Consider the following 20,357-nt stretch of genomic DNA (forward strand, 5'->3'; position numbering starts at 1 on the left):
CATGGTTTCATCAAGGGGAGGTCATGCCTGACAAATCTGTTAGAATTCTTTGAGGAGGTAACGAGCAGGTTAGACAAAGGAGAGCCAATGGATGTTATTCTACTTGGACTTCTGGAAGGCCTTTGACAAGGTGCTGTACAGGAGGCTGCTCAGTAAGATAAGAGCCCATGGTGTTAGAGGCAAGGTACTAGCATGGATAGAAGATTGGCTGTCTGGCAGGAGGCAGAGAGTGGGGATAAGGGGGTCCTTCTCAGGATGGCGGCCGGTGACTAGTGGAGTTCCGCAGGGGTCAGTTTAGGGACCACAACTTTTCACTTTATACATTAATGATCTAGATGAAGGAACTGACGGCATCCTGGCTAAGTTTGCAGATGATACAAAGGTGGAGGGACCGGTAGAATTGAGGAGGCAGGGAGGCTGTAGAAGGATTTGGACAGGTTAGGAGAATGGGCAAAGAAGTGGCAGATGGAATACAATGTGGGGAACTGTGAGGTCATGCACTTTGGTAGGAAGAATAGAGGCATGGACTATTTTCTAAATGGGGAGAGAATTCAGAAATCTGGAGTGCAAAGGGACTTGGGAGTCCTAGTCCAGGATTCTCTTAAGGTTAACTTGCAGGTTGACTCGGTGGTTAGGAAGGCAAATGCAATGTTGGGATTTATTTCGAGAGGGCTAGAATATAAAAACAGGGATGTGCTGCTGAGGCTTTATAAGGCTCTGGTCAGACCACATTTAGAATATTGTGAGCAGTTTTGGGCCCCGTATCTCAGGAAGGATGTGCTGGTCCTGAAGCGGGTCCAGAGGAGGTTCACGAGAATGATCCCAGGAATGAAAGGCTTAACATATGAGGAATGTTTGAGGACTCTGGGTCTATACTCAATGGAGTTTAGAAGGATGAGGTGGAATCTGATTGAAACTTACAGAATACTGAAAGGCCTGGATAGAGTGGACGTGGGGAAGATGTTTCCATTAGTAGGAGAGACTAGGACCTGAGGGCACAGCCTCAGATTAAAGGGAAGACCTTTTAGAACAGAGATGAGGCGAAACTTCTTTAGCCAGAGAATGGTGAATCTATGGAATTCATTGCCACAGAAGGCTGTGGAGGCCAGGTCATTGAGTGTATTTAAGACCGAGATAGATAGATTCTTGATTCGTAAGGGGATCAAAGGTTACGGGGAGAACGCAGGAGAATGGGGTTGAAAAACTTATCAGCCATGATTGAATGGCGGAGCAGACTCGATGGGCTGATTGGCCTAATTTCTGCTCCTATGTCTTATAGTCTTATGATGTCTCCTCCCACTAGTTGATTAATTACCCAACACCTTTCACAACTTTATTTGGTACGATTTTGACTTGACCAGTTGGTGTGGGATCGTTTGGCTCTGTTTGTCTCATGCTGCTTTTGCTGTTTGGAACGCAGCTTCACCAAATTGTAATTCATTTTTGAAGTGTCTAGTGCTGGATGCTCTTCTACATTCCTCATTGAACCAGAGTTGGGCATCTGAATTGATCGTCTTGAAGGATTGTGGGAAAAACTGGGTCATGTGGTTGCTAATTGTGATTGTGGACCATTCTACTGCTAATGGATGCCTAGTTTTGAGCAGTTGGATCTCTCTTCATCTATTCCCCTTAATACAGTGGTAGTACCATATAAACATGTTGGAGGATGAAGACAGGACTTGAACTCCATGAGAACTGTGTGTGTTCATTCCTACCAGTGCTTTATTGGACAGATGTATCTGTGACAGGTAGATTGGTGAAGATGACATCAACTAGGTTATTCCCTCATGTTGACTGAGTCAGTTCAACATAATTTTTCCTTATTGCTGTTCAACTATTGCAATAAAATGATGTTTTGAATTGATATTGTCATCTCTGATTATTTTTAGGCTGCTTATCCCAGGTGGTGGAGCAAACCTTCTAACATCTAATTTTTCCAAGAATGCAGCCTTGTTTTATAAACTTGCACTTCAGGTAACTACATGTTGTATATGTGTTATATAAACATGTTGATCAAATTAGCAAGGAAGACCTAGCATTTACATGATGTCCATCTTTATCACAGGCTTGAGAAATGTTATATGTATGGATTTAAGAAGGCATTTCATAAGTTTCTGTATAGGAGGCTTTTTGGTATAATTACAACATGTACTTGTAAAGGAAAGGAGCATGGTTGGATTTTGGTTGAAGGACAGAAAACACAATTGCTTATTGAAGGATTTTTTTCTGAACTAAGGGATCATGCTCTTGACATATGTTCCGTTCTGTATCTAAAGATGGTGCATTATCAATATTTGCAGACAGAAAAATTATAATTAAACATCAAGTGGACTATAAGTGACTTCAGGAGATTGTGGAGATAAACATCAGATGAAATTTAGTGAGGAGAAATGTGGAGTGATTGTTACGGACAGGGGAGAGTTGGTGAGATGGTTCCCCTTTTTCCACCTCATGACTACTCACAACAAGATGCGTTTTAGAGAATGCAACATCTTTTGTAACCATCTTTTCTCGTTTGTGTCTGTAATGTGTATGTGTGCATGTGTGTGTCTCCTGTGTGCTAACCCCTTGAGGCTGTGACTTCAGGAACAGGTGCAAGATAGGCTTTCTCGTAGTTTAAAAGAAAGAATAAACATTTATTTTCTCAACACTCGAAATGTAATTGCAACAGCATCTACTCGGTCATTCACACAAGACACACTGCATTCTTGCATATGGACACGCAAGAAAAGATGGTTACAAAATATGTAGCATACACTTAGCTTTCTTAAAGAATCCAAAAAGTCACTGTTACTGTGTGTTCTGAAGAGGTACGCTGGAAACATTGGAGGTCTGAGGATTCGGTCTTGGTTCACTGAAGCCAATGGAGGTTGGAAGTTTCTGTTGATGAACTCATAGGGGCTTACTGTATGCAAGAGTAGGTTTCTGGCTTTTCCAGCCAAAGTTGTGATTGAGCCCCTATAGTGAAGATATACTTCTCTGCCTGTAGCTGAATTTCTAGGCAAGTTTCTTCCTTTCTCTGGGCAAGATGTCTTCCCTCTGTAGTTTTTGTTTCCCAGACTGACTGCCCTGGGCTGTCCTTCTAAATTAATAAGTTGTTTCCTATCACAAACCAATTTCTGCCATGTGACCCAGTATCGGTGTTCCTATTGTGCACACAATTGGTATGTTGGGCTAAGCAATTGTCACACAATGGAGAATATTCGAGATCTCCACCAACATTCCAGTTATGAGTAGCCTCTGAAAATCTTCATTTGCATTTTCATCCCCATAAGGAAAGAATGAATCTCTCTAATTGAAATGGAGAGGGTCGGCCATCAACATCTGGGACTCCTCAGAGACAGGTGCAAATATGAGTCAGTCCCTGTGTCTGTAAAGAAAACACAGGTCACCTGACCCCCTTGGACTCCACCTTGTTGAGATTAATTGTCCTGTTGCATTCTGCTTTTTTAAAAGTAAAATGTCCATCTTCAGAAGTTTGCAGCCATAACTACATAGGCGTAACATCTTTTTTATTCAATCACAGGATATGCGCTTTGCTGGCTGGGCCAGCATTTATTACCCATCCCTAGTTGCTCCTTGCAAAGGTGATGCTGAGCTGCCTTCTTGAACCGCTGCAGTCCATGTAGTGTAGGTACACCCATAGTGCTGTTTGGAAGGGAGTTCAAGGATTTTGACCCAGTGACAGTGAAGGAATGGCGGCATATTTCCAAGTCAGGATGGTGAGTGACTTGGAGTGGAACTTCCAGTTGGTGGTGTTCCCATCTATCAGCTGCCCTTGTCCTTCTAGATGGTAGTGGTTGAAGGTTTGAAAGGTGCTGTTGAAGGAGAATTCCTGCAGTGCATCTTATAGATGGTACACACTGCTGCTACTGTGCGTTGGTGGTGGAGGGAGTGAATGTTTGTAGATGTGGTGCTAACCAAGCGGGCTGCTTTGTCCTGGATGGTGTCAAGCTTCTTGAGTGTTCTGGAAGCTGCACTCATCCAGGCAAGTCACGAGTATTCCATCACACTCCTGACTTGTGCTTTGTAGATGATGGACAGGCTTTGGGAAGTCAGGAGGTGAGTTACTCATCACAGGATTCCTAGCCTCTGACCTGCACTTGTAGCTGCAGTATTTATATGGCTAGTCAAGTTCAGTTTCTGGACTAAAGATAATCCCCAGGATGTTGATATTGGGGAATTCAGTGATGGCAATGCCATTGAACATCATGCGATGATGGTTGGATTCTCTCTTGCTGGAGATGGTCATTGCCTGACACTTGTGTAGTATGAATGTTACCTGCCACTTGTCAGCCCAAGCCTGGATATTGTCCCGGTCTTGCTGCATTTGGACATGGATTGCTTCAGTATCTGAGGAGTCACAAATGGTGCTGAACAATGTGCAATCATCAGCGAACACCCCCACTTCTAACCTTATGATGGAAGGAAAGTCATCGATGGAGCAGTTGAAGATGGTTGGGCTGAGGACACTACCCTGAGGAACTCCTGTGGCGATGTCCTGGAGCTGAGATGCCTGACCCCCAACAACCACAACCATCTTCCTTTGTGCTAGGTATGACTCCAACCAGTGGAGAATTTTCCCTCTGATTCCCATTGACTGCAGTTTTGCTAGGGCTTCTTGAGGCTACATTCTGTCAAATGTGGTCTTGACGTCAAGGGTGAGGTCTCAGCTCACCTCAGGAGCTCAGCCCTTTTGTCCATGTTTGAACAAAGACTGTAATGAGGTCAGGAGCTGAGTGGCCCTGGCGAAACCCAAACTGAGTGTCAGTGAGCAGGTTATTGCCAAGCAAGTGCTGCTTGATAGCACTGTTGATGATCCCTTCCATTACTTTACTGATGATCGAGAGCAGACTGATGGGGCAGCAATTGGCCAGGTTAGATTTGTCCTTCTGTTTGTGTACCAGACCATACCTGGGCAATTTTCCACACATCCGGGTAGATGCGAGTGTTGTAGCTGTACTGGAACAGCTTGGCTAGCGGCGTGGCAAGTTCTGGAACACAAGTTTTCAGCACTATTGCCGGAATATTGTCAGGGCCCATAGCCGTTTCTTGATATCACGTGGAGTGAATCGAATTGGCTGAAGACTGGCATCTGTGATGCTGGGGAGCTCCGGAGGAGGCTGAGATGGATCATCCACTTGGCACTTCTGGCTGAAGGCTGTAGCAAATGCTTCAGCCTTATCTTTTGCACTGATGTGCTGGGTTCTGCCATCATTGAGGGTGGGGATATTTGTGGAGCCTTCTTCTCCAGTGAGTTGTTTAATTGTCCACTGCCATTCACAGCTGAATATGGCAGGACTGCAGAGCTTAGATCTGGTCTGTTGGTTGTGGGATTGCTTAGCTCTATATATCACTTGCTCCTTATGATCTTTTGCAAGCAAGTGGTTCTGTGTTGTAGCTTCACCATGTTGACACCTCATTTTTAAGTATGCCTGGTGCTCCTGGCATATCCTCCTGCACTCTTCATTGAACCAAAGCTGATCCCCTGGCTTGATCCTAATGGTAGAGTGAGGTATATTCCAGGCCATGAAGTTACAGATCGTGTTCAAGTACAATTCTGCTGCTGCGGATGGTCCACAGTGCCTCATGGATGCCCAGTCTTGAGTTGCTAGATCTGTTCGAAATCCATCCAATTTAGCATGGCGGTAGTGCCACACAACACGATGGAAGGTATACTCAAAGTGAAGGTGGGACTTTGTCTCCGCAATGACTGTGCGGCGGTCACTCCTACCGATACTGTCATGGACAGATGCATCTGCAGCAGGCAGGTTGGTGAGGATGAGGTCAAGTATGTTTTTCCCTCTTCTTGGTTCCCTCGCCACCTACCGCAGACCCAGTATAGCAGCTATGTCATTTAGGACTCGGCCAGCTTGGTCAGTAGTGGTGCTATCGAGCCACTCTTGGTGATGGACATTGAATCCCCCACCCAGAGTACATTCTGCATCCTTGCCACCCTCATTGCTTCCTGCAAGTGGTGTTCAATATGGAGGAGCACTGATTCATCAGCTGAGGAAGGGCAGTACGGGATAATCGGCAGGGGATTTCCTTGCCCATGTTTGACCTGATGCCACGAGATTTCATGCGGTCCAGAGTTAATGTTATCGACTCCCAGGGCAACTCCCTCCTGACTGTATACCTCTGTGCTGCCACCTCTGCTGGATCTGTCCTGCTGGTGGGACAGGACATACCCAGAGATGGTGATGGTGGTGCCTGGGACATTGTCTGTAAGGTATGATTCCGTGAGTATGACTATTTCAGGCTGTTGCTTGACTAGTCTGTGAGACAGCGCTCCCAATTTTGGCACTAGCCCCCACAGGTTAGTCACGAGGACTTTGCAGGGTCAACAGGGCTGAGATTGCCTTTACTGTTTCTGGTGCCTAGGTCAATATCGGGTGGTCCATTGACTTTGGTGGGAGTGGAAAATCCCACCGGCGGGAGGGGCCATAAAATTCTGCCCTATGAGTTTATTGAGCAGTAGTCTGAAGTTAGTTACTGGGTTATGGTAGTTTGTGTGTATTGGACAGGCTTGTGCTTGTGATATTGTAAACCACTTCTTTGGATTGAATGTTTTATTGTGCAGTACACCTAAAGGAAATGAATGTTGGCATTGATGAATGGAATGTCTCTTCATTCTGGCACCTGGTGTCAGCACCATCAATAACTGATACAGACTACTCCTGTCCAGAAAAATGACTCAAAATGAGATGCAAAAGGCTAAATCGGATCTCAAACATGGGGAAGTTGAGAAATGGAGAAGTTGGAATTGGGAAAATGAAAGCAGGGTTGGGAGGAGATTTTTGAATGTCGGGAGGGAACTGGCCAGCTCAGCAGAGTGAACTCCTTAGTTAGTTGCAGGGGAAGAATTGGTGTGCCTGACTCAGTGTTGACTGTGGTGAACTGGTGCTGGAGGTGGGGTGGGCACATGAAAGACATCAGGTAGGAAATGATCACAAAGGCCAGGACGCAGTGAGGCAAGCCTTAAAATTTTGAAATCAAATTAGCGAAGTATGGGGAGTCAGCTCAGCTTGGCAGACAAGTGAACAAGGTATTTAGTGTGAGTGAAGATGAGGATGTGGGCTGTGGCATTTTAGATAAATTGTGCATTGTTGCAAGTTCACTTATTAAGTTATTAATCATGCAGAGTTCATCTATTTTCAGTGTAAAGCACTCCCATCAGTTATAGTTTAATACAGTTAGATTCAGTGTAAAGTATTCCCATCAGGTATGGATTTGCAGAAGCGCTTGGTGGTTTGTAGAGTAATGTGAAGTTGGGAAGAATAGTGCTACATGTGCAGAAGACCTTGATTCTGACTTTAGGCCTTCTGGTCCGGCCACTTGCTCCCAGTTATGATGCTGTAGTTCCCAACCCCTTTGACCTGCAGCAGGAGGGGGCAATTGAGCAGAGGTAGCACAGAGGAAAAATAGCTCCTTAAGGAGGGAGGAGAAGGGGAAGAAGGGCTCTCAGCAGGAGGCCTTTTTTACCGAGGATCTCCTGGGAGCATTTCCCTAGCCTCAGCCGAAGCCAGGAGCAATGTGCGCATCACCTCCATTTTATGAAGGAGGTGCTCATGGAACTTTTGCCACCTCTTGCAGGCTGACTTGCAACATCAGAGGAGGCATGGCAGCTGTGGTTGTGAAGGTAACCGTTGCAATAAATTTCTTCGTGCCAGGATCCTTCCAGGTTGACACAGGCAGCATCTGTAATATCTTCCAGTTTGCCGTCCACTTTAATTTAGACAGCTTCTTTAATTCATACCTCATCTTCCATGCCATTTCACTGTCTTAGTTATTTTACTACCTGTCTTTATTTATGATTAAAGGAGGGGCATTCTCCTTTATCATCTTCCAGTTGTTACTTTGTTCCAGTTTTTCCAAATGTCTAATTTCTTCTGAACACTTAACTCCTCTGGAAGTCTGTAATCTTGGCCGGAATTTTAAGCAGAGGCAGTGCCTCCCCCACAAGATGAAAACTGAGGAGCAAGCCTACCTCTGCCTGACCAGGTCGCCCCACAACCATTTAAAAGCTGTTGGGTCAATCATCTCTGTCTTCCCAGCAGTGTAACCTGTCATTGCTGGGAGCACAGAAACCCCCATTGAAGAGGAGTTGTATTTTTAGACATTCATGATAAGCCTGGGGCTTTGATTGGGGTGTGGAGGGGGGGGAGGTGGTTGGGAAACTACCCCACAGGTGCCCAAACAAGATGAGCCACCCCTACCCCACCCCTCACCTCAGCCTACAAAAAGGCTGCGAGGCTATTATTAGCTCGCTTAAGGGCAATTTGTTTATTCCTTCATGAGTATGGGTGTCACTGGCTAGACCAGCACTTATTGTCCATCCCTAATTGCCCTTGATAAGGTGGTGGTGAGCTGCCTTCTTGAACTGCTGCAGTCCATGTGGTGTAGTTATACTCACAGTGCTGTCAGGGAGGAAGTTCCAGGATTTTGACCCAGTGACAATGAAGGAATGGCGGTATAGTTCTGTCAGAATGGCTTGGAGTGGGAACTTGCAGGTAATAGTGTTCCCATGAGTCTGCTGAACTTGTCCTTCAAGATAGCAGAGGTTGCGGATTTGGAAGGTGCTGACAAAGGAGCCTTGGTGAATTGCTGCAGTGCATCATGCAGATAGTACACACTGCTGCCACTGTGTGTCGATAGTGGAGGGAGTGAGTCTTTGATGTATTGGATGGGGTGCCAATCAAGCAGGTGGCATTTTTGTGGATGATGACAAGCTTTTTGAGAGTTCTGGGACTTGCACTCATTCCAGGCAAATGGAAAATATCCTATCACACTCCTGACTTGTGCCTTGTAGATGGTGGACAGGCTTTGGGATTCATGAGGTGAATTACTTGCTACAGAATTCCTAACTTCTGACCTGCTTTTGTAGCCACAGTTTTTATATGGCTAGTCCAGTTCAGTTTCTGGTCAATGTTAACCCCCAGGATGTTGATATTGAGGGATTCAGCGATGGTAATGCCATTGAATGTCAAGGGGAGATGGTTAGATTCTCTCTTGTTAGAGGTGGTCATTATGTGGCACAGATGTTACTTTCCACTTATCAAACCTAAGCCTGAATATCTTGCTGGATATGGACGTGGATTGCTTCAGTATCTGAGAATTCACAAATGCTGCTGAACATTGTACAATCATCAGTGAACATCACTACTTCTGACCATATGATGGAAGGAAGGTCCTTGATGAAGCAGCTGAAGATAGTTGGGCCTGAGACACTATCCTGAGGAACACCTGCAGCAATATCCTGGGACTGAGAAGAATGATCTCCAACAACCGCAATCATTTTCCTTTGTGCTAGGTATGACACCAACCAATGTAGAGTTTTCACTGATTCCCATTGACTCCAGCTTTGCAAGGGCTCCTTGATGCCACACTTGTTCAAATGCGGCTTTGATATCAAGGGCAGTCATTCCCACCTCTCCTCTTTTGCAATGAGGTCAGGGGCCTTAATTAATGCAAGGACAAGCAGGCTGTCCTGCACCTCCCTCACTGCTGGTAAAATATCAGCAGAGGTGTGTAGGTGACGGACACTACGCCGTCACCATGGCACCTGATTTTCCAAACCCCCTCCCCTCACAACCAGGCAGCCTATTACTAGGCAGTTGGGAATGGTGGGCTTCTAAAATTCCATCTCTTGGCTCTCTTGTTGTTCCTCCCTTCATTTTCTTCAGTCCTATCAAGGGGCTCATCTCCCTTCCAATTTCCGTTTCTAATGGAAGGTTCCACCTGAAATCTTGGTTAAGGCTTTCTCTTTGTAGGTGCTGACAGGGCTGTTGTGTATTTCTAGCATTCTCTTTTATTTTCAGCATTTGTAGTTTTCCCTCTTATTTTTGAAGTACAATGGTTGTTAACTCAAGGGTTAAGAGCTAGATTATCACAGAGTTGGGGAGACTTCGGGGACCTTTAAAATGGCGGATGAGATCTGAATTCAGAAGTCCTGCCCGCATTTCCAGCACATCCTGTTTTCATTGCTAGGGGAAATTGAGGTGGGGGAGGTGGAGGGGTGGGGTGGGGAGCATGAAACTTACACGCACAAAATGTGAATCAACTGGCACATTTAAATTCTGTGCACAATTGCAGACCCAGTTTTCACCCCAGGAATGGCTTCAACCCACAATATGTGTTCCACGAGCACAAGGTAGAAATGTGAATGCTCATGAAGGGTGGATATGATATGTAGAACTGTCAATTTATCAAGTTATTTAAATTCCCTGCCCTTTAATTAAAAAAAATGCTTGCCTGTGTCTCTGAGAGTGAAAAAATTGGCTCCAGCAGTTTCAATAGTTGTTTGTTGACATAACCCTAAGGGCTTCCACAACATGTCATTATCACAGTGCAATGGTGGTGGTTGGGGGAGGGGGGTGGTGCTGTTGTAAGCTCACTGTTTGATTAACAGCTCCAGGAGGCTATTAAGGGATTAGCTGTCTTTATGAATACAGATATTTGTTTTTATAAGTGACTAAGCATTTGAGAAGATTTAAATGTATTGAATGGGTTTTCGTAAACAAAAGTTTTTTTATATAGTGAAGCTTGTAATGGATACTTAAAACTTTATTTTATTTTATCTCAGCATTTTTTAAAAAACTCATTCATGGGATGTGGGCTTCGCTGGCTAGGCCAGTATAAATTGCCCACCCCAAATTGCCCTTGTTCAGAAGGCATTTAAGAGTCAACCACATCACTGTGGGTCTGGAATCACGTGTAGGCCAGACCAGGTAAGGATGGCAGATTTCCTTCCCCAAAGGACATTAGCCACGTGGCTTTTTACAATAATCGACAATGGTTTCAAGGTCATCATTAGCCTTCTAATTCCAGATTTTATTGAATTCAAATTCCACCATCTGCTGTGGCAGGATTCAAACCTAGGTCTCCAGAGCATTACCCAGCGTCTGGGAATTGCTAGTCCAGCGACAGTACCACTGTGCCATTGCCTCCCCTGAAGGGGGGTTATGACTCCTAGGTTCTGGATGGGTGGATACTGGGTAAGTTCGCATGGAGGGTGTAAGGACAAAAGGTAGCAGTAGGGGCATGGGACAACATGGGTTGGCATTAAGTTGGCATAGGGGCTAGAAAGGGTCACGGGGATGAGTGACCGGTTATGAGTTTGCATAGGGTCTGTAATGGGCTACAGGGATGAATGGGGGTGTGACATGTGTTGGCACTGGGTTGGCATAGTTGATGAGTAGAGGGACATGGGTTGGCATGGAGGTTATGAGAGACCAATGGGTGTGGATGGAGTGCATGGGTTGGTAAGAGTTGGCATGGATGGGGGCATGGGGAGAGGATGTCAGGGCTAGATGGCCTAATATCACCTTGGCACTTGGCAGCCCCGGTGGCCACCTCCAATCTGTGTACGGGGGCGGCGGGCCCAACTCTATCCTGCATCCGCCCATCACCCTGGAATGAAAATCGGGGACTTTATCCAAGGTGAGTGCGTCAATCCAGGAAATTTCTGACTCGAGCTACCACTTCTAAGATGAAAATCCAGCCTTGTATTTACAGTAATGTTCAAGATTCTTTCTTGCAAACATGAAAAAATTAGCGTTCAACATCTAATAATTTAAATTTGCCTGTCAATCTTTAGAATTATGCTTTTTTCCTACTGATATGTGTTATGTGCCTGGTTAAATAAAGAAAACTTAAATACGTTACTGGGTAATAAATTAGTTGTAAGGATGCTTTCATACCTTTATATTTATGTGTATGATCTCCCACCTCAGAGTCACTAATTACCATCAGCCACAATCCCAACTGAGAAAAGAACATTCCATCAGTGACTTATCTCTATCATATGGGGACTGTATATCAACCATGAGTATGTATATAACACTGTTTTATATTCAGCATACAGCAATTGGACAGAAGCTAAAAACATTAGAAGAGATTGGACAAAAGTGAGTGATCTGCCTAAATGGAAGTAACTTGGGGGTAACGGCATCATTTTGTTTGCTAAACACTTGTACAAAAACAGTAGACTTATCTGTCAGCTTAACTTATGCAAGGGTAATTCAGTGATGAAATACAAAGCACTGGTTTTACTAATAGTTGGTAGCATTGATTCTGTCAAACTTGGGTATTAAGTGCAAATTTTCTGATTTTAATAGGCGAATGATCATGGAACTCACTTCCCAGTGTGGGGAACTTGCCTTGGATTTGAAGAGCTGACTGTTTTGACTAGTGGAAAAAAACTTCTGATTGCTACAAACACTTCAAATGTGCCTCTTCCTTTGAAATTCACCAAAGGTAAAAACAAGGCTGAGAAAGTGTGAGTAATTTTGAATTTGGAAATTAAAGTCAGGAAAGATATATAATGGGCGGCTGAACTGATAGTTCAAATTTTATGCTAGCCAAATTGGAATGACCCCCTGCATAGCCATCTCACAGGAACATCATGACCATTCTCCAATAAACAGGAAACACTCCTGACACCTGAAGGGTTTCATTGTTATTAAATGTTATAAATAATATACTAGAAGTAACCACTTGGAAAGATGAGAGCTAGCTTTGGATTAACATTTCTATATATTACCTTGCTGTAAGTTTAAAGTTTCCTGTTCATCCAGCTGCACTGGCGATTTGTTCCATATACTATGTTGTATTTCTTTGCATTTAACTTATTTTCTTATTTTCACTTTATGGCACCTAGTTCAGGTCCAGTCCTTCATCTGAGAAAAAAAAGGTTTGCTTAATTGAAAGAGATAAAACTTGAACCTATTCGATTAACCTGTATGGAGAATCACAACAGCAAGATTGTTTATGATAAGGATTAAGCCCCAAAGCAGGATGTCAGCATTTAGCGTAAAATGAGTGGCCAATGCAGAATTGAGGAAGTGCTGGATTGTTTTGCGTTAGATATTAAACCTTTTTGCCTGTTCAGATGGATATAGGTGTCAGGTGTGGCTCAGTTGGTAGTATTTGGGCCTCTTGAGTCAGAACGTTATGGGTTCAAGTTCCAGTCCAGGACTTGGGCAGAAAAGTCAAGGCTGACTCTATTGCTAGTACAGAGGGAGAGCTGCACTGTTGGAGCTGCTGTCTTTCGGATGACACCCTGTCTGCCCTCTCTCATAAAGGATCCCATGGCACTAATTTGAAGATGAGCAGGGGAATTATCCCTGGTGTTCTGGCCAATATTTACACCCCAGTCAACATCACCAAAACAGGTTATATTGTCACAATGCTATTTCTTGGAGTTTGCTGCACGCAAATTGGCTGCTGTGTTTCCTACATTGCAGCAGTGACACTTCATATTACTTCATTGGCTGTAAACTGCTTTGAGACGCCCAGTGCTGCGAAAGGCACTGGGTAAATGCATGTTTTTCTTTGTTCCTGTTCCCTTTGTTATTGGTTGGTTGATTATATTGTTAAAGATACATAGGTGATGCAGATTTTTTGATTAAAGACTAAGCGCACTTGTAGAGAGCAATGGCTGGGACACTGAATTAGTAGTAATGGGGCAGATAACTGTAATGCTACTTCCTGTGAATAAACCAACTATCAAGGAAAAGAAAAGATCTCTGTCTTGTTTCATGCTTCACCATCCTGCTCGGATTCTTCACCTCCCTCCCTCCTGCTTCTCCGTCTCTCCCTCCTGCCTCTCCCTCCTGCCTTTCCCTCTTTTCCTCCTGCCTGCCCCTCTCTCCCTCCTGCTTCTCTTTCTCCCTTTTTCCTTCCCCCTTTCCCCCTCTATCTCTCTTCCCCCCCATCTCATTCTCTCTCCATTTGTCCTTGTCAAAGAAGAGCAGAGATCTCTTTCCATATCTTTACCAACATTTTCCTATAATCAATAATATCAAAAAACAAATTAATTGGTCATGTATTTTATTTTATGTTTGTAGCATCATCTGCATAGGCTGAGCATTTGCATGCTTAACAACATTGGGGGCATAGGTGCTGCATAACACAACGGGCAAGTTTACCCATCCTGCCTGTGGCAGCTTTTGTGGCAGGTGGGACCCAAAAAATTGGATTCCCACCGGCATGTAAACAGTTTGCAATTCTTCTGATGGCAGGTTCATGGCGGATTGGGTATAACACTGACTAGGGATGTGGGCGCCATTTGTATTCATTACCATCTCATGAATGCTCAGTAAATGTGGACATCGTCGGAATTACATGGCATCTTCCAATCTTGCGTCATGCCAGCAGGAAATCACACCGGTCTGCTTTACATTTGAAAAATAGTGGCATGCAGTGGTTAAACCTCATTCACTCGCGACTTTGAGGTGAGTGCAGCATTCATAGCCTAACTGCCACAGTGCTGAGCTGGTCTTGTTGTCATGCCATTGGAACGCCACACTGCTGGGGGTGTAGGATGGGTCTGCTCCTGGTGTGTGCCCTGTAGTTCTGAAGGACACCACTGTGCAATGGCACTCATGCAGGGCTGAACACTCAAACAGAGACCAGCATTTCGACCAGGATTGGGGGAGGGGGAAAGGATACCGGACATACGGGCAGGAAGGCATTGCAAGGGGTTGGGATGGAAGGGAGAACAATGGCAGGCAGAGGGGAGACCAAGGGGTGACAAGCTGGAGGTCGACAAGGGAAACTAAAACACTGACAAACATGGAGGTGGATGGGATACCACATGTATGAATGGGAGGGGATGCACACAGCCTCCAGAATTGGAAACGGGGAGGAGGGAGGTTGTATTAGTATGGTACAAGAGGGATGGGTCGCACTGAGACTCATAAGGGGGTGGTAGTCAGAAGGGAGACAGTGTAACAGTGTATTGTTCAGTCATGAGTACAATGGGGAACTCGTTGAAAGTCAAAGTCCTTTGTCTGGGGCCAGCAGGTAGGAGTCAGAGAATAGAGACACTCCTTGGGCTCTGTGGACCTTACAATCAAGAGCCCTGGGGTGCAGCGGGCCATGCTACACGGCTATGCATGGCACGCACATTGTACTCCCACTACAGGGAGGGGCAAGGGCTGTGTCCTCATATGGGATAATTCACAGCTTGGTGCATGGGGTGTTTTCACAGTCCTTGTCCATTTGTTTGTCTGGCTCTGTAGCGGTCTGCAGATGGGATGGTAATCATTATGGGAGGCATCTGCAGTTATATTTGGGGAACATATAATAAAGAGAGGGTGGGTATGTGAAGCTTTCTTGAGGTGGGGGGGTCTCTTTTGTAGGTTGTCATGCACACAGCCTTGAGTTGGGGAGGGTAGAGGTCCACATGGAGCAAGGGCACATAAACAGTGATGGGCTCAGCGGGTAGGGTAGCAATGTTGACCATGGCAATAATGGCATCCATTATTACTGGGAGAGGCTGGAGAATATCAGGAGGGGGCTCTACCTTCACAATGTGAGGCTCCAGGTAAATATCTGGGAGGTGGACAGTGAGAAGGGGAGCATCGAAGCTGGTCTTGAAATAATAGTGCAGAACCATCATCTGGAACTCTTGAAGTGACGGCGCAGTTGTAAATCGAAAGTAGAAGCACAGAAGGGATCTGAGGCAATGTAGGAGGAGCACACTGCTGGACTAAGGGGCCATTTCGGGGGCCACCCTCTAACTTGTTGGTTTCACAAGATTAAAATTGAGTCAGAGCTGAGAGAAAGGAGGAAGACCTTCCTGAGAAGGAAGCCATTGGAACCCATGCCCTTTTGCGTGCTGTAACAGGGAAATATAGGAGTCACTGGCTTAACATCACAGTCACTGCATTTCAACATTAACACACAGGAATGTGAAATTTGAGGGTGCAGGCAACTGTAAAGGAGGTGCAGATGCTGCATATATGGCATTACCATCAATGAAAAACTTTCATATGCTTTCCAGAATTGGCCAAAGGGCAACCAGTCATTAATTATGAGCAACTTATTGGTAATTAGTACATCAGCTTTGAGATTGGAGCGCTGAGCTGGGTCAGATCTCTGTGGGATTGAGATGTGGAGCCTCACGGATGACATCTTGGTCACCTCGATGTGTCCGTTAGTGCCTCAGATACAAGGCTGCACCAGCAACAGGGCTGGTAGGGCAAAAGCCACTATAGACCATGACAGTTGCATTTGGCTCAAGATTGTGAGCTTCACTGTTTTTACCTGTTATTCATTAATTATTCAATCTATCATTTCTGAGAGGAGGACAAAGCAATAATGGATCCAGGGCTTAATGCTGCCTTCTAGATGGTTCTAATAGAATATGTAGGTGAAGAAGGAATAGGCGACGCCAAGCGCAGCTTCAGGAGGAGATGCAGGGGAGCCACAGCAAGAACAGGAGGATAGGCCCAGGCAACTTAGGGGACTTGCTAGATCAAGGGACTACTGAAGAAGATTGTCTTGTTTGCAGATGAGTGAGAAACAATACCATGCACATCTGCGCTTGTCTTGGGACCTGGTGGATCAATTTTGCCACATTCTTCAGGAGGAATGAACACCCTGTGGAGTGGGACGCCATCCCATGCCAGTGGCCATGCTCAGTTTCTTTGCCTGCAGATTGTTCCCATGATCGATCCAGTCTGCTGAGTGACTGCTGCATCTCTGCCTGATGTTCTGCTGCCTGTTGTTGCATCTCCAGCCATTGTGTTGGTAGCTGCTCGCAGAGGCTCATCATCTAACCCAGACTCAGCCGATGGCTGATCTCCAGCAGCTCTCCGAGTGCCGGAGACCTGGGCTGTCCCTGCCTCTGACTGCTGTGGAGACGTGTCATTGAGGGGTTTTCCAGTAGGTGACCCTGAGCCTAAACTAGAGTTATAACCCACTGAGGTGTGTGCTTCTGTGCTGGTGGAGGATGTGGGTGAGCGCAGTGACTGTTCTTCCTCAGTGGCGTCGTCAAGTTCCTCCTCCGAGGTGGCCTGGGGGCTGGGGCTTAAATTGGCCCTCCTTGTCTGCCTAGATCTGGTGTATATAACAGAGAGAATATAGTCTTAGTTCATGAACAGGCATAACACAAAATTGCATGTCACTCACTATGAATATCCAGATGTGGTGAACTCATCCATACTGGGTTGCTGGGACAGGCTGATTTCCCCTTCCCCGCAGGAGCGATCCCTGTCGCCCATCCACCCACCCCCGCAGCCCCCCCCCCACCCCAACCCACCCCCCCACCCTCACCCCCACTCCCTAGCCAGCTCAGTGGCATCCTCCCCAAAATCGTCTTCAAATTTACTGAGGTGTATGATGTTGGGCATCCCTCCTCCGGTCTGGGATTTTCTCCTTCTGTTGTGGGCCAACTTGGACTGCATGAAGACAAAATAAAGGAATGTGATGAGAAGGGATGGGAGGCTGGGTGAGATGCATGTTCCCTGTGTGTGGTGATGCCTCCCCAGAAGGGACTGAGGATGGCATGTGAGCAACATGATAAATGAGATGGTGGTGATATGAAAGGCTCCTGAGCAAATCAGTGATGATATGTGTCCCCCGCTAATGGTTGTGTGAGATCCCTGAAGAGAGTAGCCATTTGAGTACGTGATGCCATGATGAGAGTTTGATATGGGAGGGAGTTAATGCTTGATTCACCATGGCGGTGTGGATGAGATCATTCATCCTCTTCCTGCACTGTACAGCGTTGTGGGTGTGGTGTCCAGCCACGCTGACCTGCTCTGCTATGGCCTCCCAGGCCGGAGAGGTGATGCTGGCACGCTTCTTGGAACCGTCCCTTGGATAAAGCACATTCCGATGCTCCCCTACTCCTCTGGTCAAGGCCTGGGGGGCATTGTGGCAGAGGCAGGGGGTGCAGCCGTCTTCTTCTGACATGCCTTCTTTTGGTCGGAAGGTTTCCTGGAGGCAGCTGGGCTGGAGAAAGTGAAATGTGTGTGCTTGGGTGGCATTTATATATAGAGCCCGGACCTTTGATCTCATTAGGTAATGGCAGAGCAAACGAATCAGTTCCTGACCTACCAGGTCAGTTGGAGTGATGCTCGCCTGTGCATAATTAATAAGCTTCCAATTGTGTAAATAGGCGTGAATACAAACCATTCCAGCCTGCAGTAAATGCACCATGGAACCCGCCCACTGCCGCACTTAGTTTCAAAAACGGAAAATTCTGCCCAAAATATTTTTTTCTTTTCCTCTTTGTTTACTGCTGAGCTTAAGAATGTGTTAAGTTTATCATAGCAGATCCTGAAAGCCCAACTCTCAGTTGTAATCCTAGTTTGGATCCATTAACAACCCCATCAGACCACGGTATCTTGTAAAGCAACACTTATTTAGTTTGTCTCAACAAATCTTTTCAACAAAACTTTGCTATTTGATTATCATGCATGTCACTTACACTTAGTCGACATTCACAGTCATTAAGTCGACCTGGGACAGGATTTTTTTCTTGACGATCTTTCTATTAGTGGTGATTGAGGAATTGGGCCTGGGTTTTCGCTGAGTTGTGGAGAGCCTGTGGGATATCCAAAAATGGCGGATGGTTCCCATATCCAGCAGAACCTATTTTCGCTGGCGGCAGGAGTGAAGATCGGGGGTGGAATGTGACTCTCACATGCGAGAAATCCAAATTCAGCAGGCCCCATTTTCACTGGAGCAAGGGTCTTATATCACAATGTGTGATTTATGAATATTTAGAGTGGACGTAAAACTCTTGAAGGGTGAATAAGGTCTGTGAAATTGTTAAGCTGTGAAAGTTATATAAATCGTTAAACTTTGAAAAAAAACTACCTGCCTGCTTTTTTTGGAGTTCCCCAGGGTAGTGTCCTAGGCCCAACCATCTTCAGTTGCTTCACTAATGACCTTCCCTCCATCATAAGGTCAGAAGTGGGTTTGTTTACTGATGATTGCACAATGTTCAGCACCATTCGTGACTCCTCAGACACTGAAGCGGTCTGTATCTATATGCAGCAAGACATGGACAATATTCAGGCTTGGGCTGATCATGGCAAATAACATTGTGCCACACATGTGCTAGTCAATGATCACCTCCAACAAGAGAGAATCAAGCCGTGTCCCCTTGACATTCAATGGCATTATCATTGCTGAATCCCCCCACTATCAACATCCTGGGGGTTACCATTGACCAGAAACTGAACTGGACCAGCCATCTAAATACTGTGTTGACAAGGGCAGGTCAGGGAATTCTGCAAAGGGTAACTCACCTTCTGACTCCCAAAGCCTGTTCACCATAGCATCTGTGGAGGGTAACAGACCAAATATTTCAGGTCGATGACCTTTCATCAGAACTGCTCTGTTCTGGTGAAAGGTCATTGACCGGTAACATTAACTCTGTCTCCATAGATGCTGCCAGACCTGAGTTTTCCCGGAATTTTTGTTCTAATTTTATACTGATGACATATGCTGTGTAGACTGCCAAACCAATTGGTAAGATCTGTCTTAGTTGTATCTGTCATTTAATGCATAATTTATAGTTCATAATTAACCACAATTTACCAGTTAATTCATGTTTAACTTTTGTTGATTCTGGATGCTAGAATGAAGGAGGTTTTTGAAGATAGTATTTAGTGTTTTGCCTTGTTTGACTCTTTATAGTAAACATTCTTCTGTTTTAAACCATGGAATGTTTTAGTAAATAACTGGGATTTTGGGTTGTTGGATAGATTGGAGAGGCTGGGACTGTTCTCCTTAGAGAGAAGGCTGAACGGAGACTTGATAGAGATGTTCAAAACCATGAGGGGGCTGGGCAGAGTAGCTAGGGAGAAGCTGTTCCCACCCATAAAAGGATCAAGGACGAGAGGACACAGATTTAAAGTGATTTGCAAAGGAATTAAATGTGATGTGAGAAAAAACTTTTTCACAAAATGAGTGGTTCAAGTCTGGAATGCATTGCCTGCAAATGTGGTGGAGGCAGGTTCAATCGAGGCATTCAAAAGGACATTAGATGATTATTTGAATAGAAACAATGTGCAAGGGTACGGGGAAAAGGCAGGGCAGTTGCAATAGATCATTATGCTCATTTGGAGAGCTGATGCAGACATGATGGGCTGAATAGCCTCCTCCTGTGCTGTTAAGATTCTATGATTCGGTTTCTGTTTTTTAAGACATAGTTACTGCTTTCTACCAACATTGTAATAAGTACAATAAGCTTCTTCACAATAAGTAAGTTAGATCTTTATAAAAAATATTTTAAATGTAACCTGTTTGAAGAAACTATGAATTATATTAGGCACTTGGGTTTAAATAAAAAGTTTGTGAAATGTAGGTATGTGTAACAGAATTGAGATAACAACTGAGCAAAAAAAAATTGAGTAGGTGTGGCACTGGGCATCATCCGTACAGAATATAAAGAAGTAATGTATATATCGGAAAACTTACCTGAGCAGTCTAAAAATGATTCTGGTCGGAGTACAAGTTCAGAACTAAACCTCTAATGTATGTGAAATACTGATAATGAGAAATAACTGATTTTGATAAATGAGGAACTAGATATAAATAAATATTTTATTTTG

General features: G+C 45.0%; 1 protein-coding gene across 1 annotated transcript in view; it reads left to right on the forward strand.

Moving 5' to 3' along the window:
• Positions 1 to 20,357, forward strand: part of ggh (gamma-glutamyl hydrolase (conjugase, folylpolygammaglutamyl hydrolase)) — a 58,166-nt gene that overhangs the window by 28,172 nt on the left and 9,637 nt on the right. Inside the window, exons 4-5 of the mRNA XM_041189581.1 lie at positions 1,890 to 1,974; positions 12,120 to 12,258. Coding sequence (XP_041045515.1) covers positions 1,890 to 1,974; positions 12,120 to 12,258 — 224 coding nt within the window. The remainder of the gene's footprint in view (positions 1 to 1,889; positions 1,975 to 12,119; positions 12,259 to 20,357) is intronic.

Source organism: Carcharodon carcharias, chromosome 6 (assembly GCF_017639515.1).
Source record: "Carcharodon carcharias isolate sCarCar2 chromosome 6, sCarCar2.pri, whole genome shotgun sequence".
NCBI lineage: Eukaryota > Metazoa > Chordata > Chondrichthyes > Lamniformes > Lamnidae > Carcharodon > Carcharodon carcharias.